General features: G+C 41.4%; 1 protein-coding gene across 13 annotated transcripts in view; it reads left to right on the forward strand.

Annotated features, from left to right (window-relative positions):
• APBB2 (amyloid beta precursor protein binding family B member 2) overlaps positions 1-27,543 on the forward strand; it is a 101,534-nt gene that overhangs the window by 68,170 nt on the left and 5,821 nt on the right. For 6 of the 13 annotated variants that reach the window (XM_033159616.1, XM_033159621.1, XM_033159619.1 and 3 more), the window contains 3 exons: positions 25,472-25,586; positions 26,800-26,887; positions 27,390-27,473. In XM_033159616.1, coding sequence (XP_033015507.1) covers positions 25,472-25,586; positions 26,800-26,887; positions 27,390-27,473 — 287 coding nt within the window. Of the gene's footprint in view, positions 1-9,983; positions 9,990-25,471; positions 25,587-26,799; positions 26,888-27,389; positions 27,474-27,543 lie in introns of all 13 variants that reach the window. The other 7 variants (XM_033159614.1, XM_033159620.1, XM_033159617.1 and 4 more) reach the window with 3 other exon arrangements.

Raw genomic sequence — 27,543 nt, forward strand, 5'->3', positions numbered from 1 at the left:
ATAATTTGTTCTCGATCGCAACTGTGGATGTCATGGGGGGAGAAAATGCAATAAATTGCCAAGTTCACAATGACTTTCTGGTGATAGTGCAAATGGGCAGCTACTTGTGATCACGGCAGATATAATTGTTGGGATGAAACCTATCTTTACCATTAGAGATTTACTGATTATTTTTCATTCATAATCATCTCTTACTTGATAAGCATGTAAGACAACTTGCTCTTTCAAGAGGTGGAATAACTTTATTGTTCCTTCAATTTATATTTCTAATGTACATTTAATAATGAGGATTATCAGCTTTAGTATTTAGATACTTATGTTTATGCATATGTAAACAGAGCAGCTTTCCTTCGACACGAGAAAGTTCATGATTGAATTTTTTTTTATTCATTTTGATCAGTGAGAAATTTCTGCTTTCTTAATCCTTTCTGTATCTGCTGAAGAATGTGTAACAAGGGAGTTTATTGACTTATTAGCTGATGTATAGCTACTAGGAATCTTTATTAAGCTGTTGGAAAGGGAATGGAAGATAGGAAAAACCCATCAATCTTTTGCTTTTCTTTCTAATCACTCAGCATGTTCATTCTTCAACTTGGAGTGTGACATTTGTTGGGGGAAAGCTATTTGGATTGCCTATTGTCTCTGCTTAGATATTTGTTTTCTGGGCATAAAAGAATATTAAGTGCTGCTGAGTTTTTGTTCTACTGCAATAAAACCCACAGCAAACGGCATATCTTAGAGCAATGGCTTTAATTACGTATTTATAGTTGTTACTTCAACATTAACATAATTTTAACAACTGGAAGAAGATGGGCTTTTTTATTATTCATTCCTGAAGCATTTCTTGGGAGGCGAAATAATAATAAATTATTTACTCTGGAAAGGGAATGTACTTTCCTTTCCCTAACTTAATCCCCGTGCTGTATTTGTGGAACGTGCACATTGGTGTGAAAAACTGTACATGCAATTTATGGTCAACAATAACCCCAACTCTAGAACCATTTTAATATTGCAACCAGGCAAGATTTAATGAAAATTGCCAAACGGACGTTTAAAACTTGTAACATAAATTAATGTTTGGGCACAGTGGATATTTCAGTTAGATCTTAAAACCCATTATGGGACTGGTACAGATTGTTTTTAATTCCATTGAATTGAATTTTATTCCAGTCCGGGTGTGGTAATAAAATGAAAGCTACAATTTATGTTGGATAAAATGCTGAATATCCTGGGCCATGGTGCTAATTTTAAGTTATTGATAGAGGCAGTGAACCAGATTTACTATACCTATATCATGGGCTGAATAAATTGTCCCATTTTAGTTTTAAAGGCTTGTTCCAGACCCCTTGTGGCTTGTTTTATATGTAAATGAGCCAAATAATTGAAAAAAGTTGTGTGTGTGTGTGTGTGTGTGTGCGTGTGTGTAATATTACTGCCTCTCCCATATACTATTGAGATCCTTTTGGGGAAGCTTGTGATATAAATCAGATAGATAGATAAACTGCTTAGCATTTTTAACATTTGATTGTAAGCTGCTTTCTAGGAGCCCTATTCAGCACTGAATAAGTAGCATATAAAAAATTGTATAAATAATTTCAATATATCAGAGCCAAAGGGTCTGTGGCCTCCTTGACCATCTTCACTGTGGCCAAGACATAACCCACTGCCTGCAGACCTGATCTGATAAATCTTCAAAAGAGTTGTCATTCTTCAAAAGGCCCCTAATTTCCATCAAATGTAGTTTATTGTCCAAGGCCCTTTTTAAAGATGGAGAGGGCCAGACTGTTCATTGGAGCCCCCTCTTGCTTCTGACTGCACCTCAGCTGGGGGGGGGGGCAATGTGTAATATCCTTTCAACAACCATTTATACTTGACATCAAAAGCAGGGTGTTAAGACTTAGTCTCCAAAATAGAACACACACACACACACACACACACACACACACACACACTCTACACAAAAGTAGAATATAGCTAGACCAGAGTTTGGCGATGCAGTGCTGGACTGGAGCCTCTCTCTCCTTGGCTGCGGGTGCAGCTAGCCAGAGTGGAGTGGAGGCAGCACTTTGGGAAGGAAAAAAGAAAAGCAGAGTTGGGTGTTCAGCTGGATAAGATATAGCTCCTGTTCTCTCTCTCTCTCTCTCTCTCTCTCTCTCTCTCTCTCTCTCTCTCTCTGTGTGTGTGTGTGTGTAAAATCCAGTCTGAGGAAAATATAGCCAGATAAGGAAGTCTCTGACCTTAGTCTGAAATGCAGTAATTAGTGTCTTTTTTGGAATATACAGGCAAGAGAAAAACTGGGAAGCTGAATTAGGGACAGGAGAAGTAGAGTTAGTAGGGAAAACTCTGCTTGGGTCTCAATAAGAAAGGGATAGAACTTCTGGAAAGAAAAGGATCCCAAGCCAGTTAGGAAGGGGTGTGGTGAACCCCTGGTCTGTTATAATACTAGAGAAGGTTCAGGAGTATGATTTATAGAAGGCAGGGAAACTGACAGAAAGTACCACCTTGTTTAAGAACCCAAGTATTAAGACCTAAATATCTTCGCAGAAGCTTATGAAAAGCTTGGCCTATCGCTCAAAATCCAAAAACCAAAGTGCTGCACCAACAAGCACAAAACAACCCCTCTGCAGCGCCACAAATTCAACTCAATGGTGTAACGTTGGAAAACGTTGGTTACTTCTCCTACCTGGGCAGTTATCTTTCTACAAGGGCCGACATTGATGCCGAAATCCAGCATTGCCTGAGCTCTGCGAGTGCAGCTTTCTCCCGACTGAGGTGCAGAGTGTTTGAGGACCGGGACATTTGCAGGGAAACCAAAATGCTTGTTTACAAAGCTATTGTACTACCCACCTTACTGTACGCTTGTGAAATATGGACCACTTCTAAATGCCATCTCCAACTCCTCAAAAGATTTCATCAACGGTGTCTCTGAAAATTTTTACACATCACTTAGGAAGACAGGTGAACTAATGCCAGTGTACTGGCAGAAGCAAAGATCACCAGTGTCAAAGCAATGATTCTTCAACATCAACTTTGTTGGACTGTTACATGTTTTACGGATGCCCGGTTATCATCTTCCAAAAGTAAAGGTAAAGGGACCCCTGACCATTAGATCCAGTCGTGTCTGACTCTGGGGTTGCGGCACTCATCTTGCGTTACTGGCTGAGGGAGCCGGCGTACAGCTTCCGGGTCATGTGGCCAGCATGACTAAGCCGCTTCTGGTGAACCAGAGCAGCGCACGGAAACGCCATTTACCTTCCCGCAGTACCTATTTACCGGTATCTACTTGCACTTTGACATGCTTTCGAACTGCTAGGTGGGCAGGAGCTGGGACCGAGCAATGGGAGCTCACCCTGTTGCGGGGATTCGAACCGCCGACCTTCTGATCAGCAAGCCCTAGGCTCTGTGGTTTAACCCACAGCGCCACCCGTCTTCCAAAGCAACTACTCTATTCCCAACTTAAAAAATGGAAAGCGTAATGCTGACGGGCAACAAAAGAGGTTTAAAAACTGTCTCAAGTCAAATCTTTTTTAAAAAGTAGTTTAAACACCGACAATTGGGAAACATTGGCCTGTGACCGCTCCAAATGGAGAACAGCCTTTACCAAAGGTGTCATGGGCTTTGAAGACCCTTGAACTCAGGACAAAAGGGAGAAACTTGCTAAGAGGAAGGCACGCTCGGCAAACCCTCACCGTGATCAACTCCCACCTGGAAATCTATGTCCGCACTGTGGAAGGACGTGTGGATCCAGAATTGGCCTCCACAGTCACTTACTGACTCACTGTTAAGATTGTGTTCATGGAAGACAATCTTACTCGGCTGCGAGTGATTGCCAAAGAAGATTAAGACCTAAGCTGTAGCACCTATACAATAAGCTTAAGAAACTGAAGTGAAAAGAAACTGTTTGTTTACCACCTTGTTTAGTAGCTTGTAACATCCACAAATTTTTGAGAGACATCTCTTGACACATCTTTTCTTTTATCAATTTTGTTCTTAAAATAAATCCTTTTTCTGTTTAACTTCTCCAATTGCCAGAGCTTTTTCTTTTAAACAAACAAAATGCCAGTAGTTAAGGTTTGCCTCAAATGGTTTTGGTTGCCGTGTTTAGCATTCCTGTATCCTGTAGCTCTTCATAATTCATCATGAAATATCACATACAAAGTTACGAAACGTGTTCACACATAACAAAGTATATCCAGGCTCTTGTAGCCAATGCCTCTTTTCTGATCTTCTTGGCTGCAAATTCAGATATGAAATTACAGAAGACATTGTTCTCAAAAGATCCCATTCTGTAGAGAGAACAGATAGTGAGGACTGCCTTGATGGAAGCGTTGTTGACCGTAATTTAATAAGGGATTGTTGTTGGGGTTGGCATACTTGCAGAAAGCAGGAAACCATGGCAGCATTAGGAAATGATTCACTCAGTTCCTTATTGTACATTACAGTAGTACCTCGGTTTACAAACTTAATCTCCTCTGGAAGTCCGTTCTTAAACCGAAACCGTTCTTAAACCGAGGCGCGTTTTCCCTAATGAGGCCTCCTACCGCCAGTGCCCTTCCACCATTTGGATTCCATTCTTAGACCAAGGTAAAGTTTGCAAACTGGGACACTACTTCCGGTTTTGCAGAGTTCGTAAACCGAATAGTTCGTAAACAGGGCTATTCTTAAACCGAGGTACCAGTGTATTTTGATTTGGAACAGTCTCTCTCCGGTGATTTATGTGGCCTGCGGCCTTGACTCATTCCAGGAAAAGCGGAACGAGACAGAGGGCACCACTTGCCACTTTTGTTGATGAATTGTGTAGATTGTCTCACGCACGATAGCTCCAGGTGCCACTTATTTATGAAACATTGATTTAAGGATTCTTCAGACCAGCCACACAACTCTGGTCCCATTAAGCGGAAAGGGGGAACTCCACTTGTGGAAATTTCTGTCGGCTCCAGTCAACATGGGGAGTAGTGAGGGCTCATGGTGGTTGTAACCTAGCAAAATCTGGCCAGAGATTCCCCAACATTCCTTTAGATAATCATTACTGATAAAAATATGAAAGCCATAGTATTATCCCTACCAGGGTCCTTTAAATAGCCATGGATTCTGTAGACACCCACAGCAACACCAGCTGTTTCCATTTCAGATCTAGTAGCTTGATATTTTGATGCAAGGAACAGTTGCTGGCCCTACAGGGGCTTATTCATTTTGGGGCTAAAAACAGCTTCAATGCATTTCCCACAGTGCACTCAGGATTTTTTCCACAGTCTTGAAAAAGCCATGGTTCATTTACGATTAAGGCAGAGTTGAAAGCCCCACTTTTTGCCTTCTATAAAATATACGATTCAACTTTAGCCCTGAGGGGAATTTCTTGAAAAACAGACATTCAGCCAAGCCTGGATCATCCAGCTGTGAAAGTATGCCAGCTGAATGGGTTTCTATCTTGTGCAGAATTAATTATTAAGTTGCAAGAATTCCACGACACCACATAGAGAAATAAGATTAATTTCCAAACTGTAACATCCCCAGCAGTTACAAAACAGCTTTTCAACCCTGATCCAGAGCATATTTACTCATAAGTAAGTCTTAATGAGTTCAGTAGGATTTGCTTTTGATTTCAATCAGTGGCTGCAACCCTGCACACGCAGTGGGATTTGCCTCTGAGTAAACATATTTAAGGTTGCACTGTTAGAGAATGAGGCATCATTGGGGAAGTTCTGCGGGATTTGACATCTTTCTGCAGGGCATGTAAAACAAGAGTTGTTCTGCCAGGTCTTTGGTCAGGGCTCAGCCTGACTCCCCTTCCCTTTTTGTATAAGAACTAGTACGAAAGAGGCCTCCCAGCATTCTCACAGGCCCATATAAGATCAGTGTACTCAGTTGGGCCTTTACTGTTTTACTGTTCCCAACCCAAATCCTGCGGAAAGCCATCTAATCCAGATTTTAATTCTGTCCTGATTTGTTTTTAAGAGGTGATTTAATTATTGTTTGATTTTATATCAATGTTTATATTTGAGCCCGGTCTCGGCTGAGGAGGGCGGGATACAAATAAAAGATTATTATTATTACTACTACTACTATTACTATTGTTATTTTCTGAGCATCTCTATTTTTTATTGCTTGAATGCGAGATAGATAGATAGATAGATAGATAGATAGATAGATAGATGAGAATACCGAAATCCTCTTGGATCAGGAGAAATATTGGGAGGGATTTGGAGAGCAAGCATTTTTTTCATTTTCTTTCCCCATTGCCTTTCTCTAAATACTTATATGAACCATGAACGTGCCTTCAGCAGCAACTGGTAGAAACAGGCAAGCTGCGTCATTGGAGCTGGTGACATTAGAACGGTATAGGTTTGATTTCAGGCAAGGAGCAAATGGAAACAGGAGGTGTGGCCATAGGGAGCACACAAGGAAATGCTGTCAAACATGTAAAGAGCTGCCCACAGAAATGCGACACCATAATGTGCTTCACTACATTGACTGTTGGGCAGTGTGCATTTTTACGGCGGTTTTCCTCCCTTATCGGAGGATTTGAAGAATCTGGATTCGGTTCCAAAAAGGTATAGGCTGGCATGTAGATGAAGATGCTAGGGTCACGTGTAGCATCAAATCCACATTAATCTTTTGTATGGACAAGCCCTTGCCTTCCATTTATAAAATAGCCTGTTGCCCTATTTTTTCAGGATGGGTGTCCTTGTTCAGAATGCATTGCCCTACCTGTGTCACAAGTATTTACATTATATATAGATTACGTGGGGAAATATTGTGGCAAGAAAATAATCGTAACAGACTGACAATACTCAGCAGTAGAGGTTACAATGTGGGAAGATGTAAGGTAATGAAAACAACTTAGTAGAGAAAGAAAACACTGTTGAAAAGATAGCAGATAGGAAACCAGAGAAAGAGTGGAAGGGGAGTAAAAGTTAAGATTTATAAGAGTCAAATCAATTGGAGGAATAAGTTATGTTACCATTAATATTTGTGCGTGTGTGTCTTATATTTATGTTATTTTTCTTATTATCCTGGGTATGAGCTTCACAACCCCATAGTCGCCTTTGACTGGACTTAATTGTCCGGGAGTCCTTTTTTACCTTATGCGTTGATAATATGATAAAACAGTAAAGCAATTGAATTTTTAAAAAAAGAATTTACATGTTCTTGATTATTAAAGAAAAGTCAGCCTGCAGGAATTTTTTCAGCAGTCTATTAATAAATTTATTTGATTAGACCTCTAGGGCAGTTATTCAGTGATCTTATGTGGCACCTTTTTTTTTTAAGCAGCAACTCCTGATGGCGGAGGAAATAGGGAAGTTATGAATTTGAGATCTTTACTATTGGAAAGACAGCAGAAAGCAATAGGTTCATGTTTGCACGAGGGCTCCAGTGCAAACTACTGTTAAAACATATGCAGTTGGGCAGCCAGTCACTATAAGCAGTGGAGCAGAGTTTGTTCCCTTTCTGTTACGTATCAGCAGTAATAGAATATTCTCATTTGGAGAAATGGTGTAGGCCAGTCTTTCTCAACTTCCTTCCCTCCGTATGTTTTGGACTACAGACTGGGGCTGATGGAGAAGGCTGAACTAGATCTAAATTATGGATCTAATTTATGTCTGGATCTAAATTATGTCATGGAATATTGCCAGTTGACAAAAGGAAGCGTGTCGTTGCATGCTATTTATGACAGATACTTCAAATTCTTTACGTGTCTTACTGTTCTTGGCTTGGGTACTGATAGAATTGGAGTGAAGTGACCAAAGGTTCAGAGGAAGAAATAACCATTGTGATTATAGGAGGAGTTTCATACAGTATTATAGAGACACAAGTTTGTCGTTGTGCTCTTTGATTTTCTTTTCTTGTCCATATGCTTTTGTGCTACATAACATTAACTTGCTTGTGTCCTTTCTACTCTGTGTTTTGTACATTTGACATGTTCTGGAAATAAGCTGCGGCTTATAGCTAATGCAAATCAAGAATTATTTATTTGTTTGTTTGTTTGTTTATGATTTGCCCTTCCTCAGAAGAGCCCATGGTGATGCACATGTAATGTTGGAAGTGCCAGCAGAAGGACTGTTCTAAAGGTTAATTAGCCACTACAGGGAAGATCCATCTGTGGTTTCGAGCATCCGTAGGGATTTAGCATGAAAAGGATATTGCAGCATCCTCCCGGATTGTTTAAGCATTGCAAGTGAAGGATGTATAAAATAGCCGAAGTGACTTTCGCAGCAGCGGCAACATTTTATTATTTGTATGCCACCTTTCAATATCAAGCCATGCTCATTAAGTAGGATATGTTAAGTCAACTCCCCCCCCCAAATTTATTTCACACACTGGTAACTTAATTTTCACTGAATAACTGCCCTAGAGGTCTCATCAAATAAATGTATTAATAGACTGCTAAAAAAATTCTTGCAGGCTGACTTTTCTTTAATAATCAAGAACATGTAAATTCTTTTTTTTAAAAAAATTCAATTGCTTTACTGGTTTATCATATTATCAACACATAAGGTAAAAAAAAGGACTCCTGGACGATTAAGTCCAGTCCAAGGTGACTGTGGGGTTGTGGTGCTCATACACAGGATAATAAGAAAGAAAAATAACATAAATATAACACACACACACACACACACACACACACACACACAGAGAGTACCTGGAAACAGTTGGTGTGGCATTATCTTTCAGACATCTGCCTCTCTGCCTTCCTAACTATCAAACAGTGAAATTAAGTTACCCGCGTGTGAAATGCTACCAAGAGCCTGAAGCAATAGTTCTGCAAATAGTGAACTCCATGCATTCAGTAATATCTCAACCAGTTTTAATTTAAATTCCATTATGCTTGCCATGTTAAAAACTAGGTTTTGTTTTTTTTAATGCTGTGTGAGCCTGAATTTCCATATCCACATGTAACATTAAGCCAATAAACTTGTATGAGATGTGTGCTAGTGGACTTTCCTGCATTAATCCTTCCCTGGCATGTTAGAACAAAACAAACTGCAATCCTGGGTTGAGCCCGTACCATTAGGGTCGGACACAACTGAACAACAACATTAGGCTATCTGCTTCCTGGTTTGTTTAGCCTATTACTGAGCTTGTGGCAGAAGCGGGATTTGAACCAGCTGAAACTATTACCGTATTTTCCGGCATATAAGACGACTGGGCGTATAAGACGACCCCCAACTTTTCCAGTTAAAATATAGAGTTTGAGATATACAGTACTTGACTGCAGATTCTCCACCCGGCGTATAAGACGACGCCCGACTTTTGAGAAGATTTTCCTGGAGTAAAAAGTAGTCTTATATGCCAGAAAATACGGTAGCTACTGCACTTCACTACATTTAACTTAAATTTATGTTTCATCTTCACTGGCTATAACAGCTAATAGCAGGGTTTTTTTTTCTTTTTAAATAATCCCAAATGTCAATAAATGTTACATCTTTTATTTTACATCTTTTTTAAAGCCCAGCCATTCTATTTCATCATCCAAAGCCAAAGCAAAAAATAAACCAATGCAAATAACAAAAAAATGGGTGAGAATTTTGAAAAAGCGTAGGACGTTCAAAATGCTGAAGCAGCCTTTGTGCAGTAGCGTTAACACCATTATTTCCTTGATGTTGTCTCTTTAAATGCAACCTTCTTCTGCAAGCGCAAGGATAGTTGTGACTTACTTTCCGTAGACACTTCTGCCAACTGCTTCCCTTATTTGTGTGTGATATTTTAAGCCTATCCTCCGCAGCTGATATTTCTGTGCTGCTGGCCTTCTAAATTCAACTGATACCTGTTGGCCTCAATTGTATGTTTCCAAAAATACTTACAGACTCAGCCATAAAAAAAGAATTTATCCTAGAATAATGGCTGGATTGAAGCAGAATAGATTCAGTGCATCTTCGTAAGGAAAACCAGGCAAGGAGCATTGAGTGGCTGGGGCTGTCTGTGAGCATGTTCTCTAACTCTCTCTTTCTGCTCTGTTTTTTCCATGCTTTTCCGGGATTCAGAGAGAGGTAAATTGTTTTTCTCTATTCTGTTTTCTTCCTGTCTTTCACCACCAGCATTAGCAAATGTGTTTCTTGCCATTAGAACCGTGATCAAGTAAGTTCCCCTTTTGCCTTATCAAATGGCAGTTCTCCAACCCCTTTATATAGACACATTTTAGGAGCCAACTCAAATGTTATCCAAAAGAAAAATATTAAAACACCCATCTCCAAGACGGGGGGAAAGATTTTCCATTCAATCTGGTTTTGTTTGCATGATCCTAGATATTCAGTCCCAATCCTGAATCTAGCTCAACAACAGAAATATATTTTTAAAAAACCATTAAATTATACTCCTAGGCTGTAGACCTGGGAAGAAAATAGGTGCCTGCCTCGCTCCTGATAAACAGGTATTCTTCCAGTGAGCCTGAGTTCCTGATCTGTCTTTAGAAGGAATGTTTAGGCTCCTTCAGATATCTCATGCTCCTTTAAAAAAAAGAAATAGGGTTCTGGGTTGGGTCTTAAAACAAGGATTGCCCTCCTAAAACTTGCCTGCTATGCCTCAGAAGCGTGATTCAGCATTTCTTTGGGAATCAGACTTTTATCATTTCCTTTATAACCTTGCAGACTGCTGGAAACGAGCAAGACTTTGCAATTTGTGAACATTTAAGTCATTTCCACATACTTCCTCTCCCCCCCCCCGACACAAAGATTAAATTTGTAATCAAGAGGCAGAGAAGTAGCCTTGTCATGCTCAATGAGAGCAAAAGAAATGTTAAATTTGCCACAGTGTATGTATCATAAACCCTGTTGATTGTCTATTTCCATTATTCTTAAAGGCCACAGATTTGGCATTAGGTAAGGATATAGAGTTTGGATAGGTGAGAACTGCAACAAAATGTTGCAGCATGGAGCCTGTGTGTTCAAGATACTCCGTTCCCTTCCTCCTCCTACCTGGTTTTCCATTTCCTGCTGATACCTCCCTCTTGTGCCTGGATGGTCTTTGGCAAACCTGCTGTTAGCACTGCTTAGAAATAGTGGTGCTTTTATACCATGCTTATTGAATTTAGGTGAATACATTTTTGCTAGTTTATTCAGTCTGTGAAGGGGTGGGTGGCCTGGCTAGGCCTAAATGGCCTCTCTGATCCCTTTCGTCTCTGCAGTCCACCTTTCACTTATTCTAAATTTCCAGGACCCATTGTATGTGTTACAGGACTGAAGTCAGAAGGATTATACAAGAGAATTCTGAGGCTGTATTCTTAATAGAGCTCAGTACTTTTAAAAGTCACTGGCTTTGATACCATCAGGGAGTTCTTCTCTTCAAGGCTAAAGCTCTGTGAGCCACAACAGTACAATCTTCTTACAATGCCCTGGAGGGAGCACTGCCAGGGGATAAGATAGTGGTTTTCCTGAGTATTTATATTTCATGGACTTTATGGAAGAATTGAAAACCCACTGTTTTGCTTAAGGTGGAAAAGAATTGCAGCGCTGAAATTCTGAAAGACAGATCAGCAAGCCGAGATCTGACAGAATTCCACAAGACAATAGATAATTTAAGCTGAAGGCTAAAGTTTGATAGGAAGACATTGTTCTCTGTGTGATTTGTTTTGCTCTGCACCAGAACATTGACTGTCCAGGGCATGAGTGTCAACTTTTGCAGAATCAGTCTAACCTACTGCACAAAATAGTTAATAAGCTTTCATTTAGCCACGAATTACAACTCGATGGGTGTGCTGATGAGGCTAGAAAAATAGCATACAGAAATGATGTAAAAGGATAAGCGGCGAAATGAGTGAAACACTTTGCAGAAATTGCCGCTTGTTGGAATATGTCGGCTTTGTGTGTTGCGCTCTTGAGGGCATCTAATTTTCCTCAGATCAAGCAAGTTTCTCATGAGCAGGAAGGAAGCGTCCGTGTGGCCGACATGGAAACTCGTGTATGTCCACGAATTAATGACCCAACGTACAAGGGGCGTTGCACCTTTGCACCTCTCAAAACACAGTTGCATGACAATTCAGGGTTTCTCTATGCAGCATTTACTTGCACAATATAAGTTCTTAGTGTGGCCAGCATCTCTGAACCAAAACCACCAACCCTGTTGTTGATGAAAAGTAAGAGCATGCTGGAGAAAATGAGCCCCATGCTGAATAACAACAGGGTTGGTTGCCAGTCTCACAGGTCAGGTACTAGGGCCAACTGTGGGTTTGTTTGTTTTTTAAGTGTCTAATACAGTGGTACTTTGGTTCTCAAACTTAATCCATTCTGGAAGTCCATTCCAAAACCAAAGCGTTCCAAAACCAAGGCACGCTTTCCCATAGAAAGTAATGCAAAATGGATTAATCCATTCCAGACTTTTAAAAGCAACCCCTAAAACAGCAATTGAACATGAATTTTACTATTTAACGAGACCATTGATCCATAAAATGAAAGCAATAAAACAATGTACTGCAGTCACACAATCAAATCAATCAGTAGCTGAATCGGGTTCCGCACAGTCACAAAAACAAACAAAAAAAGAGCCACAAAAATGCAAAATAAATAGCAAAAACAGACAGACCTCAGCGTAGCACTCAGATCGGAAGTGTGGCACTCAAATTGGAGCATGTTTGGCTTTCGCAAAAACTTCGCAAACCAGAACACTTACCGTATATACTTGCGCATAAGCCGACTTTTTCAGCCCATTTTTTGGGCTGAAAAAGTCGCCCTCGGCTTATGCGCAAGTGAGGCGGGCGGTGGGGAAGGAAAAGCAGAGAGAAAGAGCTTCTCTCCGCTTCCCTCTCCCTCCCCCCACCCCACCGGGAAATGTGCAGGACGGGGGCATCTTCTCCGATCCCGTCCTGTGCGTTTGCAGCTGTCTGCGAGGTGGTTGGGTAGGAAAAGCAGAGAGAAAGAGTTTCTCTCCGCTTCCCCCCCCCACCAGGAAATGCGCAGGATGGAGATCTGAGACGCGTCTTCTCCGATCCCGCAGGATCCCATCCCGTGCGTTTGCAGCTGTCTGCGAGGTCCTAGCGCCTCCAGACACAAGCTGGAAGGGTAAAGACGCCTCTGCCTCCACTCACCAGCAGAAAGGCACAGAATGGAGGATCGGAGAAGCACTGCACAATGCTTCCCCCTCTGTCAGTTGGGGGGGGGAGAGAAGTGGAGAGAAGCTCTTTCCTGCAAAAGGCACAGGACAGGATCAGAGAAGCTGGGGGCACTGGCTTGCCAAGGGTTAAAAAGGATTGAGTGGGATTCCTAGAGAGGTCAGGAAATACCAAGCCCACCTACAAAAGGAGGAGGGGGCCTTTGTATCTCTCTTCTGCATGTGCTGCATCCCTGGCGCCTCCTGAATCCAGTGAGTCTCTGCTCATCTTGCAAAGGGTCCATTGGGGAGAAGAGGGGTTCCCTGGGATGAAGGGGAGGGTGCAGGGAGGACCCCCAAGTCAAGGAACAGAGGCTCTTGCCCCCCTCCTCTCTGCAAAGCCCAGGAGGAGGCAAGGTGACAGGAGCTCTGCAACTCTTATCTTCCTTTGGATCCATTCACAGCTTGGCTGTTTGGGAAGGGAGGGTTCTTTGGGGAGGGAAGAAAAGGGCCTGAAAATAAACCCCCTCACACTCAGGAATCAGTCCCATTTATTGATAGAGGTTGTAGGGGGATGGAAATATTGGACATAAAATACAACAAAGAAATAAAAAGGAAAGCCTAACTGTTGGAAGAGGGGAGGGGGCAAATAAAAGAAAACGCTTATTCCTGTGGTGCAGAGTCAAGCCTATGGAACTCCTTGCCCCTGTTTTTCTTTGAAATAAATATTCAAAAACATTTAATCTACTGATGTCTCAATTAATGTAATTTTATTTATTTTTATTTTTGAAATTTACCAGTAGTTGCTGCATTTCCCACCCTCGGCTTATGCGCAAGTCAATAAGTTTTCCCAGTTTTTTGTGGTCAAATTAGGTGCCTCGGCTTATATTTGCGTCGGCTTATACTCGCGTATATACGGTATTTCTGGATTTGTAGTCTTTGGGTTCCACGCTTTTGGTTCCAAGCTTTTACCTTGTCTGAATCCACTCTGAAGCTCATCGGCCACTCCAAGAATAACCTTTAAATCTACACGTCATTTTTCTTAGGAGTGTACCGGTAGACAGAAAAATATTTGACGGGAAGAATTCTTAGCACGGTTAGCTTATTGTCGTTGTTTATAAATGAATTCTGCAAGCAAATGGATTTGTGACATGTTAATGCTAAACAACAATCGACAACAAACAATAATGAGAAAGAAGAGTGAGACTGAATCTCCAAAGGCAATTTAAACGCCACATGTGAAAACAGTCATTGTTTGCAAGACAGTGGATCAATTGAGAATGCAGGAGGAGGGAATGGCTGCACCCTTGGGAAGCTTCCTATGTGCAATGTTTTAAAGTCTTATAAAAGTGGGACTTCTTGCTACAACCCTAAGCATGAATTTGTGGCTGCAGCTCCTTCATTTTTCTAATAATAGAAATTATTTCAGGCATTAGTGTAATGACTAGCCTCGTTCATACCAGGCAGTGGTCACATAAATTCTGTTTTATGTCGCTACATAACCATCATTGCACGGTTAAATGATGCTTAACTGGGTGTTAAATAAGCACAGCCATCCAATTAATCCCAAAGAATAACCGTTTAAAAGAATTAAAGTAAAAGAACGGAGTATCTCCCCCCCCCCCCTATTTGTTCTATTTCATCATTTTTCTTTCAGTTGAAAAGGTTATTTTTCTCCCCGGGCCACCTTGTTCTATAATAAGATGACCAGAGTACCTTAAATTAAAAGGATTATTTTGTGTTTGGACTAATCAACAAAGCCACAGCCTTGCATGCCATAACATGTAATTGATTCTCTCCCCTCCAGCCCTGCCAAGAAATCTCCTTGTTTTCCGGATTTGCTTCAGAATAACAGTTCAATCTAGTTTTAACTGATAATTGCCGTTACTACCAGCAGATTGTATGCATAAAGAATTAATATTTGGGTGAGCGGCTGTTTCTGCATAAAACAGTACGTGGCAGGTGTTGGAAAACTATGCTTGGGGGGCCTTGTTTGGCAACCGTTTTAAATAGGGGGCATATTTTGAATTGAACCATGTTGAGAGAGCAGCCACATTGACTCCACCCATTAACTTGTTCCTGAACCAGCCGAAACCCATCGACAATGGTTTCTTCTAAAGAGCAAAATTGGTTCCCTCAGTCACGGCCGTGCCCCTTTTGTCCAGACTCCAAAGCTCCTTCATGTGGTGCTCAGTTGCCTATCTAGCTGCTGAGGGTGCAATAACTGCATCCTCTCTCGTTCCGGGCGCTCCTAGTTGCGATTTAAAGAAATGAAAAAGGCGGAAGGCTCACCAAATTCGACACACAAACCCAAAGGGCAACTACCTCCCAGCAAGAGGGAGAATCAATGGGCCTGACTTAGGAAGAGCATAACCAGCAAAAAGGGATCGTAAGAAAAGCGAAGCGAGGGCTCTACCATGTAGCCTTGGGGCTGGTCTGAGTTTACAATTTGAAGCAAACAAAAGTAGTTGTACAGGAATGTAAGTTATAAGCAGCATGGCTGGTAAAAATCTGCTTTTGTCACACTTGCAGCACCTAATATTTCTTTTTTTTTTTTTTTAATAAGATTTTATTATTTTTCCATGAAACAAACAAAACAACATTAAACCTACATATATAAACACCATAAAAACATAATAGACAAGCAATAACCAAAAAAATACAGTAAAACCATATAACAAAACAAACTTATACAAACCTTACTAAATCCTTATCTCTGTTTCTAAACTTGTTTTAACTTCTTAGGGGGACTTCCCCTGGTCCCTCCTCTGTCTTCAAAAACCTATATACTTTTAAGGTAGCTTCATTTCTTTTATCATTAACTTAAACTCAACATTCTAATATTTCTTAAAATTATCTAGACAAAAATATTCCTTAACTTATATTCTACATCTTATCATCTTCTTATACAAATAGGTCTATCCAATCAAATATTATCTTCTTTAACATTTATAACTCTACTTAGACTTCAAAAGCCGATTCTTTTATATATTTCTGCACAAACATTCAGACATTCATTTTAACATGATTAACTAAATAGTCTTTGAATTTCTTCCAATCTTGTGACACCTTCTCCTCCCTCTGGTCTCGGACTCTGGCGGTGAGGTCTGCAAGCTCCATGTACTCCATCAATTTCATCTGCCATTCTTCAATAGTCGGTATCTCTTCGCCCTTCCAAGTTCTTGCCAATAAAATTCTAGCGGCTGTTGTGGCATACATAAAAAACACTCTGTCCTGACTGGGTATCTCCTCATTGGTCATGCTCAAGAGAAAAGCCTCTGGTTTCTTGCAAAAGGTAATTTTCATTACCTTCTTAAGCTCATTATAAATCTTGTCCCAGAAGGCCTTTACCCCTGAACACGACCACCACATGTGATAAAAAGTACCTTTTGACGATTTACATTTCCAACACACGTCCGACATTTTAGAATTCATTCTAGCTAGCTTAACTGGTGTCAGATACCATCTATATATCATTTTCATTACATTTTCTCTTAAACTATTACAAGCAGTGAAATTAATATCTTTCCTCCACAATCTCTCCCAGTCATCCATCATAATATTATGACCAACATCTTTTGCCCAATCTATCATTGTTGATTTAACCAACTCATCTTTAGTATGCCACTCTAGCAACAAATTGTACATCTTGGAAAGGTTTTTTGAGTTCGATTCAATCAGTTCTGTTTCCAGTTTTGATTTCTCCACCTGAAAACCAACTTTTTTATCTAGTTTAAAAGTTTCGTGTACTTGATGATATTGCAGCCAGTCAGGGACTTGACTTTTGACTTGATCATAGCTTTTCAGCTTAAATGAGTCCCCTTCTTGTTGCAATATGTCCATATATCGCAACCATCTAGCAGACATATTTGGTCTCTTGTAGGCCTTAGCCTCCACTGGCGATATCCATCTAGGTGTCTTTCTCTCCAATAAGTCTTTATACCTAGTCCAAACCTGATACAAAGATTTCCTAATTATATGACTCTTAAAAGTTCTGTGAATTTTAACTTTGTCATACCAAAGGTATGCATGCCAACCAAACATGTTATCATGTCCCTCCAAGTCCAACACATCTACATTCTCTAATTTAAACCAATCTTTTAGCCAGCAAAAGGCAGCTGCTTCAAAATAAAGTTTTAAATCCGGCAGGGCAAAACCACCTCTCTCTTTGGAGTCTGTTAACACCTTAAACTTGATTCTCGGCTTTTTGCCCTGCCATATAAACTTCGATAGATCCCTTTGCCAGATCTTAAAGCAGTCCATCTTATCCAAAATTGGTATGGCTTGGAATAAAAACAGCATCCTTGGTAGAACATTCATTTTAATGGCAGCTATTCTTCCCATTAACGACAGTTTCAATCTTGTCCATATCTCCAAGTCTTTTTTTATCTCTATCCACAGTTTTTCATAATTGTCTTTGTACAGGTTCACATTTTTTGCTGTGAGATTGATACCTAGATATTTTACCGATTTAACAAAAGTGAGGCCAGTGCCCTCCTGTATTCTTTGTATCTGTTCTGCACTCATATTTTTACTTAAAACTTTGGTTTTCTGTTTGTTTAGTTTGAAGCCAGCTACACGTCCAAATTGTTCAATTAGTTCTAAGGCTTTGGGGACACTGCTTTCTGGTTCTTGTAGGGATAGCATCAGGTCATCTGCAAAGGCGCGTAATTTGTATTCCTTCTCTCCCACTCTGATTCCTTTTACCTGTTTCTCTTTTCGTAGCATGTTTAGAAGGACCTCCAGGACCGTTATAAATAATAAAGGGGAGATAGGGCACCCTTGTCTTGTTCCTTTTTGGACTTCAATTTCTTCCGATATCACGCCATTTATTATTATTTTAGCTCTTTGTTCAGTATAAATGGCTTTAATGCCATTTAAAAATCTTTCTCCAACTCCCATCTTTTCCAAATTCTTTTTCATAAACTTCCAAGATATTTTGTCAAAAGCTTTCTCCGCATCAATAAACAATAGTGCTGCCTCAGTATTTATGTTTCTTTCCAGTTTTTCTAAAATGTCCACAATAATTCTCGTATTATTGCTTATTTGTCTTCCTGGAAGGAAACCCGCCTGTTCTTTATGTATATAATCCTTCAGCACTCTTTTCAATCTTGTAGCCATAACATTTGCAAAAATTTTATAATCCACATTCAATAAGGAAATTGGACGATAGTTTTTCATTTGCATTCTATCTGTGTCTGGTTTTGGGATCAGCGTGATAAAGGCTTCTTTCCACGTTTCTGGTGCCCTATCTCCTTCTAGTATTTTATTGCATACTTCCTTCAATGGCTGTGAAAGCCAGTCTTTAAGAGTCTTATAAAACTTTGCAGTTAGTCCGTCTGGTCCTGGGGCCTTTCCTAATTGCATGTTTTTAATTGCCTCCTCAATTTCTTGGGTCGATATCGGGTGGTTGAGAGTTGTTAGTCTGTCCTCTGGGACTTTCTGCAGACCATGTTGTTGCAGGAACCGGTCTATCTCTTCTTCTTTTATCTTCTCCTCCTTGTACAGTTGCTTGTAAAATTTTTGAAAGCAGTTCCTGATTTCCTCCGGATTTTCCACTATTTTCCCATTTACTGCCAAATTGCCGATGACGTTAGCCTTTTGTCTTTTCTTCAGTTGCCAGGCTAGTAGTTTTCCACATTTACCATATATACTTGAGTATAAGCCTAGTTTTTCAGCACACCTTTTGTGCTTTAAAAGCTTCCCTCGGCTTATACTCAAGTCAACCATTCCTTAAGAAGTGTACAAGAACGGTGGTTCTTTACTCTCCCCAGGCAGCTTGTTCCATTCCTGAACTGCTCACATAAATGCAAACTTTAGACCCCAGAAGGCAGAAAGCCTATCAGTTAAGGAAGTATTAAAACCCCACAGGTGCTCACTTTCCCTGGCTCCTGCTTAAACAGGACAGGATCCCAGCCTTCTCTGTATAACACAAGGGAACATTGCGCTGTGAGTTAAACCACAGAGCCCTAGGGCTTGCTGATCAGAAGAATGGCGGTTCGAAACCCTGCGACGGGGTGAACTCCACAGCAGCAAAGGAGGAAGAGGAAGGAGCAGCCCAAAGGGCTGCTTTGGGCTGCTCGTTCCTCCTCTACCACAGTGGCAAAGGTGAACCGGCTTATACTTGAGTCAATAAGCTTTCCCACATTTTTGTAGGGGAATTAGGTGCCTCGGCTTATATTTGGGTCGACTTATACTCGAGTATATACGGTATTCGCTGATTCAAATGATCTTTGTTTCATCATTTTCAATTTCCATTCTAAATCTTGATTCATGATTTTAGCATACTGGGATTGCAAATATTTAATTTCCTTTTGAATTCTTGAAGATTTGGGATGACCTCTTAACTCCTTTTCTTTAACTTTAATTAGTTTCAACAGCCTTTCCATTTCTGCATTTTGTAGTTTTTTCTTTTTCGCTTTTTCACTTATGAGGAATCCTCTCATTACCGCTTTACTTGCATCCCATGCGATTCTTTTTTCTACTTCCGAGTTCCAATTGATTTGAAAATACTCCTTCATCTTTTTCATGGCTCTTTCTACCAGCTTGGTATCTCTCATCAACGCGTCATCCATTCTCCATCTAAAAGATCCCTTGGAAACCATTTTAAGTGTTACCTGTACAGGATTATGGTCCGAATATGTCTTTGGGCCGATTTCTGCTTTATATATTTTAGATGTCAATTCATTCGAAATCCAGATATAATCTATCCTCGACCATGACTGCTGGGATTCACTGTAGTATGTTGCCTCTGTCTCGGTGGGGTTTTTCAATCTCCAGGCATCCTCCAAATTTAAATTGTCCACCATTTCAAAAAAGGTCTTGGGGAGTTTCCCATCATTTGTTAATTTTGTTCTTTGGGATCTGTCCATTAAAGTGGAAACAGCCCCATTAAAATCTCCCAGGCAAATCAGTTTGTAATCCAAATAGTCCAACAGCAAGTCGTGTATTTTTTTGTAGAAAATTGACTTTCCATCATTTGGTGCATAAAGTCCCAGAATCAAAAATTTTTCGCCTTGTGTTTTAATCTCTATTGCGATATATCTCCCTTCTTCGTCTTTGAATAACTGTCTTGGATTATATTTCTCCTTTACATATATTACCACACCTCTCTTTTTGACCTTATCAGATGAAATGAACTCTTGGCCTAACTTTTTGTTTTGTAATAGTCTTCTGTGTCGCCGAACTATGTGGGTCTCCTGCAAACATATAATGTCCAAATCCTTCTTTTCCAATCCATGAAATACTCTGCGTCTCTTTGGTCTCTGGTTCAATCCCCGTACGTTCCATGTCAATAACTTCAGCGCCATATTCCTTTGTTTTAATCCTCTCCTCCAGTCGCTTGTTCTATCTTATCTTCTTCTGGATCTTTGTCGCTTGGTCCTGGTATCCCCGGAGGTGGGAATACTCCTGGACGTCTATGTAAGGATGGATCAGGCAGCCCTGCCTTGAGTTCTTCCAAGTGTTTATCCAGAAATTTTTGCTTATCAGCCAGGGATTTAATTCTTGTCTTTTTTCCTTCGAATGTAAATGCAAGACCTTCTGGAAACTCCCAACTGAAGGAGATGTTGTTCCTCCTTAGTTCTGCAACCAAATCGTTGTATGGAATTCTTTTGTCCAAAAAAAATCTGGGGATGTCCTTATAAAAAATGACTTTGCTCCACTGTACCACCAGGTTGTTTCTATAGTGTAGGTCCAGAAAGAAATCTCTGTCGTTTCTATCGTGCAGTACCAGCAGACAGTCACTGACTGTTTTGCTGCTTTTCTTCCCTCTGGACCCTCTAGGCCCAAATCTGAAGGCTTTCACTATGCGTGCTGCGACGTTTACTTCTTCCAATTCCCAATATGACGAAAATTGCTGTACAATAAAGGCTTTTAGGTCTTCTCCTTCCAATTCTGGAAGACCCCTGAGACGAAGGTTCCCCTCTCTCTGGTGGAGTTGAAGAAAAGCAAGAGATTCTTCTACAGTTCTTTGTCGTGTGCCAATTCCCTCTAAATTCTCCAAGTCAATATTGTCCAATTTCTGTTCCACTTTCTTAATTTTTTCCTTGACCACTTTAAATTCCTCAGAGTCCTTTTTTAACGTTGTTACCTCCTGTGCCAATTTATTTATTTCATCTCTGTTCTTTCTTACATTTTCTTCAATTTGGCCAATTGATCTCTCCAAGGTATCTGTAGAATTTTTTATATCTGCTTTTAGGTCTACTTGGAGTTTCTCTATTGCAGAGTTAACTGAGGCATTAACCGATGTAGTAATTGTATTAACTGAGGCCTGTGTTTGCTTCAACCCCTCAGTCACACATTTAAGTCCTTCTGCTATTTCTGCTACAGTAGCAGTTAATTTCTCCATTTGCTCTTGTAAAGTTAGGGAAATAGAGCCTTTTCTTTGTGCAGAGCTAGATGTTTTTGATCTAGTGCTCTCATGCATATCCTGTGAGCTCTGCAATTGTAATCTCAAGGTCACTCCAGTTGCTGTGGTTGCTGTGGTAACCGTCTCAGACATTCACAGCAGAAAGCCAACAGTCTTAAAAATAAACACCAGGTGGCCAGCAATTCTCTCCTGAGAACAAAGAGACTGCTGAGCCAGGAGTTCCACACAAATCCAGCAGTTTAACTTTTAGGCACAGAGTTCACAATTTTTAAAACTCCTTAGTCTTCAGTCAAAAAGAAGTTAGTCCTTTTGTAATCCAAGTCAGAAATTATGTTTCCCTTGCAGTGTTACCACCAAGACTTTATTTTACGTTGTAACTGGCCACAAAATAGCTAAAAAGTCTCCACTGGTAAACAGTCACTGACACAGTAACAAGAAAAAATGGCAACAAATTACTGCAGCCCGCTACCGACCCGGAATCCTAATCCTGAGGGAGAGCGGTGTCTTCTTTTGCCATATTTCTCATTTTTAGGTCTTTAAACATCCTTAGAACAACTTTTAAACCACTTTTAAAAAGTTTAGCAGAGTTCGCAAAACTTTTCCGTTAGTCGCGGCTTTGATCTTTTAGCGCTACCCAGCTCCGGTAAACAGTTCAAAGGGAGCAGGCTTCCTTTAATCTTTCCTCTGTAAGTTATTATTCTTTAAAAGTTTTAAATCAGTTCCAAAGTACTACTTACAGAGTTCCTTTTAAAACTTCTTCGTAGGAAGTGTCGGGTGCTCAAGTCTGGCGGGATCGCTGCTTTGTTCCTCCAAAGGCAGTCACCTCTTCAGCCCCGCACCGGCGCTTCGCTCGCCTGATTTACCCCCTTACGAGGGTCGATCAGGAGCAAAGACGGCGCGTCTGGGACCCACGAGGCAGGCGGTCCACGGGACGCTCTTCCCGTGGCTTTAAGGGACCCGCGGCGCAGGCACGGTAATCCCTATAGCCTTAAGGAGGACGGAGCTGCCAGGCTCCCGTCCGCCATTGACCGGCACCTAACCGGAAGTCTCAGCACCTAATATTTCCTCTGTGGCCTTCTCTCAGCGCAGAACCGCATCCTTCTGCTCTGTGCCCTTAAGCAGGTCTTGCCGAGCTCAATTCAGCCATTTCATTTCTCTCCTCAGCCTCTACACAGTGAACCCCCCCCCAAAAAAAAACAACCCCAACCCAAATACAGTGGTACCTTGGTTTACAAACTTAATGTGTTCCGGAAGTCCATTCTTAAACCAAGGCGTTTGTTATGTATGGGAACCAATAGGAGCTGTTCAACCACCTTACAGGGTCCGCCTCCTTGTGCGACCTAGCCAATTACAGAAGAGCTAGCAGGGCGGACACTCCTATTAGAAACAAGCTATCTTAGGACTCTTTTCTCTGAACACAGTTTTAGGCGGGAGCGAGTCAGTCTGGCTCGGGCAGGCTCACACACAGCATGGGTTGTTCTTGAGTTCTAGTTCTGTTGTTAATAATAAAGGACATTTGGAACCAACGCTGACTCTGACTCTTATCCTAGCTCAGTACTTAACAGCGTTCTTAAACCCAGGTGTGCTTTCCCATAGCAGAGGGGGACTCAATTTACAAATGGAACACACTCAACAGGAAGCGAAACATGTTCTTATTCCAAGGCAAAGTTCACAAACCAAAATACCTACTTCTGGGTTTGCAGCATTCTTAATACAAGTTGTTCATAAACTAAGTTGTTCTTAAAACCAAGGTACCACTGTCATAACTTTGGTGCATTAAGCCAGGGTTTACCTGGTCTCAACATACTACCTCTGATAAGCTTACAAACTGGGTATGAAGGTCGTCCCATGTTGTTTATCCTCTGCATCGAAGAAAGCCAGTTGTACTTCTTTTTGTCACAGCTTTTTGCTGAGAATGGGGACTATCAAGTATAGGAATCCAGCAAAGAGGGAGTGAATACTGGGTCCATGTTAAAGTATTCCTAGATTCAACTGTGACCTTGCTGGACCTTTTTGCCTCTAGGACTTCCATAATCCATAATCTGACATTTTCATTGCCCCTTCCCCTCACTCCCTTCTGAAGTACTAGTGTGTTGAACCTTTATTTATTTGTCAGTTTCCTCTGAGCAGCTCAAGGAGCCATACTTCACCCCCTCCCAATTCTACCTTCACAACAACCCTGTGAGGAAGGTTAGGCTAAGAGACAGCCACTGGCCCAAGATTGCTCAGTGAATTTTCCAGTCGAGTGGGGCTTTGAACCCAGGTTTCACCAGTACACCACACTAGCTCTCATAGCACTGGACTGGGGAGACTGGTATTCAAAAGCCTGAAAGTTCTTTTTGTGACTAGGAGCCAATCACTTCCTCTCAGCCTAATCTCACCTCGGGGTAGTTGCGAGGATAAAATGGAATATATGCACGTATGCCACCCCAGCGAGAGCCAAATGCAAAAAGGTTTCTGATTTCCTTGCCTTACAAAGAATTGTCACAATGCAGATGTCTGCCTCATCTTTTAAGTTTCCCAGCATGGAGCTGGGAAGCCTGTAAGTTCCTTAGTAAATCAGGTAAACAGTTTGCCCATAAATCTCTCCTCGTATTAATCTGTTTGAAATGAGCTAATGCAGAATTGAGGTTAACAGAGCAAATGACCCAGAAAGGATTCCACAGTAAGAGAGATAGATAAGAAAGCCAAGATGAAGGGCTCCGGTGATGTATTCAATATTGAACACTTCTGGATCTGCGAAGACCGTAACCTCTCCTCCTCCCCGGCCTTTGTGCAAGAGATTAGCATTGTCATGAATGTTCAAGGTCACCGTACCTTGGTGGCAGTACAGAGAAGGGGTGAATTGTTGCTACAGAACCGTTCACAAGGGAGGAAAGTGTTTCAGGCACAGCAGGTTTCGAACCTGTCTCATTCTCTCTGGCAGCCTTTAAACAGAACCTCTGCCCCAGCGGAGCACCCTTGCAAACTGCGCCTATGGATTTTCCTGAGCTCCCTATCTGATAGGATTAAATATTGAAGTCCCCCTATCATTTGGACCTTGCCGGAAGGAAGGATCCACATTTGATTGCTAATGGTGACGGATAATTTTGCAGCAGGTGGTTGCTGTTACCTTCCGCCCTCCTCCCTCCCATCCCCAGTGATACCTGCCGGTGCCATTTCTTTGCCTGTGGTGACAGCTTTGCCCCCTTTGTGGAATCATGGCATTTACAGAAAGCTGCACTTCTTATAGCCTTTAGCATCTCAGGCCTCCATGGGGACTTCTAAGGAAGAGAATTGAGGCAGGGCGATCATTTCAGAGCAGGGGGGAGCAAACAGTGTCTCCCTAAGCAGATTCTCAGCAAAGGTTAAAGGCCTGGTCTTCGATATGTTCAAGATCAAGTGACAAAAAACGCAGTCTCCATTTTAAGAGCATTTGTTGTGGTTAATTTTCATCTGTATTAAGAGCATCTGAGGTTGTTATTATAACAAGGTTATCAGTACATTCCAAACCTTTGTTGTTGTTGTTGTTGTTGTTGTTGTTGTTGTTGTTGTTGTTGTTGTATCATCATAGGAATCTGCCTTACAGCAAGTGAGGCCCTCGAGTTAAGTATTGTTGACTGATTGGCAAGAGCTCCCAAGACTTTTCAGGCACGTGTCCTTGCCAGAGCTCCCTGGGGATACCAAAGGTTGAACCTGAAACCCTTTGCCCGGAGAGCATGTGCTCTGCTACTGCAACAAAGGGAATTGTGCTTTGGAATCCCTCACTAGGACGCAGGCCCATTTAATTGTTTTTATGGCGATAGCTACTAAGTACGTGGAACGAGTAAGTTCTGACCATTCAGTTGTCATCTTTAAGAACATAAGAATAGCTTGCTGGATCAGGACAGTGGTCCTGTTTTGACAGTGGCCACCAGGCGCCTGTGGGGAACCTGCAAGCAGAATGCAAGCACGAGACCATTATCCTCTCCTGTGGTTTTCATTTAGAAGTGAAGGCAAGAGCATAGCCATCACGATCTTTGTTCCTTTGTGTTCTTTTTGAAGCAGGTATTTCCGTGGGCGATACTGCTTTGAATAAGGTAATTCATTTTGTTTGTACAGAGACTTTGCCTATGTAGCAAGAGACCGAGAGACGAGGATTTTGAAGTGCCACGTGTTTCGATGTGACACGCCAGCAAAAGCCATTGCCACAAGCCTGCACGAAATCTGTTCTAAGGCAAGCTTTCTTGTTGTTGTTTTCATTCTATCCTCACCCTTTTCCTGTGCGAACATACCCTCATATGACACTCCCAAGCGTGTTACATGAAGTCTCCCTGATTTCAGTGAAATCTATTTCCATGCCATTTAAGAATATAGGTCCAAACCAAAGCTTCCACACAAACAGTTGCCTGGCATACATTTCTGTTCAGGAGAAACTGCTTCTAAAGATAATGTTTAGCAGCAGAGGAAAGAGGGCTCAACACATTCTAGGGCTGACCTGTTGACAATATCCTATGGGAGGCCACTGGCGGAGGAAGAGGAGTGCAGGGGGAGCGTACCGCCCCCGGCAGCGTGATCCCAGTAGGGTGCCATCACAGCTGTCCCCCCGCTTGCACTGGGCGCCATGCCCCCAGGACGCGCGGCATCCCTGCCCCCGCCTGTTCTTCTCCCCCCCCCCCAGTGTCGGAGCATGAAGCTCCGCCACTGTGGGAGGCTACTATAAGAAATGGCCCTGCCATGCCCCCATAACGTGTGTAGCATTTTATGGACACCGCTAGCTCAGTGCCTATAGCCTTTGTCCTTATCACTGCTTATGCTGCGGACAAGATCTCCGTACTCAATTGTTCTGCCCCCAAAAGTCACGGGGGTTGTTACAGAGTACCAAATTGCAAATATAGTATATTCTGGCGTATAAGGCTACTTTTTAATCCAGGAAGCTCTTCTCAAAAGTCGGGGGTCGTCTTATACACCGGGTGGAAAATCTGTGGTTGAGTATATCTCAAACTCTATATTTTAACTGGAAAAGTTGAGGGTTGTCTTATACGCCCAGTCATCTTATACGCCGCAATATACAGTAAGTTTTATATATTAAGGTTTTTGATGTGGTGCATTTCGTAAAGGTAGCAAAAACCTCCCATCCCTGTAAAGTTTTCCACCACCTCCATCAATATTTGCACTGCAGCTGTAGGTTGTCAAACATGCCTCTTTAAATTTAAATGCAGGCAGACCAGTCCTTTTGGGAAAGAAACCCCAATGAGTTCTATGAGGCTTACTCCCAAGTAGGTGTGCATAAGATTGTAGCCGCAGTTCCTTAACCCATCTGAGTTATGGTGAAAAAGAGAAACACTCATTTTTAAGGGCTTTCAGGATTAGGATTGTACAACGAGATCTATGGATGAAGGGTGGCCTACAAATTTAATAAATAATAATATGATCACGGTCTTCTCCAGATTATGGCTGAACGGAAAAATGCCAAAGCTGTGGCTTGCAGTTCGTTACAAGAGCGGACAAACATCACCCTAGATGTTCCCTTGCAAGGTACTGTGTGACTGGGATTTTGTCTTCACTATGTAGTCTCAAACAGGTGACTTACTAATTAAATACTAATAAATAGCCGCTTTTTAAAAAAATAAATAAAAAGAATTTTCACAGCGTGTTTCCAGAGGGGTAATGTTAAGTCTGTTAAAGCATGAACGTAGCTCAAAATAACTTCCTTGGTCTTTAAGATGCCACAAGACTCTTGGGTTGTTTCTCTGGCTATATTTGCAGTAGGCAAGATCTGCTAAACAGATTTGTCTGTTTTTACTTTACAAGAGTAAAAGATGATGATGTACTTTTTTAAAAAATTCCCCAGAAATTACTCGGGCTCATTTTTAATGTGCGATAGTGGGTAGAAGGAGTACAGATTTATTAGAATCAATAATGATATCCCTAAGAGATAAACTACCTGGTGAATTATTTTATTCTGCCCTTGAAATAAGGATATTTTGCCTGATGTGAATTTTGATAAGTTGAAATCGATATTTTTGTTCCCATGCAGTAGATTTCCCAACACCAAAGACTGAGCTGGTCCAGAAGTTCCATGTACAGTACTTGGGCATGTTACCTGTAGCTAAGCCAGTGGGTAGGTTGAATCTTTGTCCATAACTCCCTTAACGTTTGCTCTTTAGCATCTCAGCGCGCTTCTTCATTGA

The sequence above is a fragment of the Lacerta agilis genome, chromosome 9 (assembly GCF_009819535.1).
Source record: "Lacerta agilis isolate rLacAgi1 chromosome 9, rLacAgi1.pri, whole genome shotgun sequence".
Lineage (NCBI taxonomy): Eukaryota > Metazoa > Chordata > Lepidosauria > Squamata > Lacertidae > Lacerta > Lacerta agilis.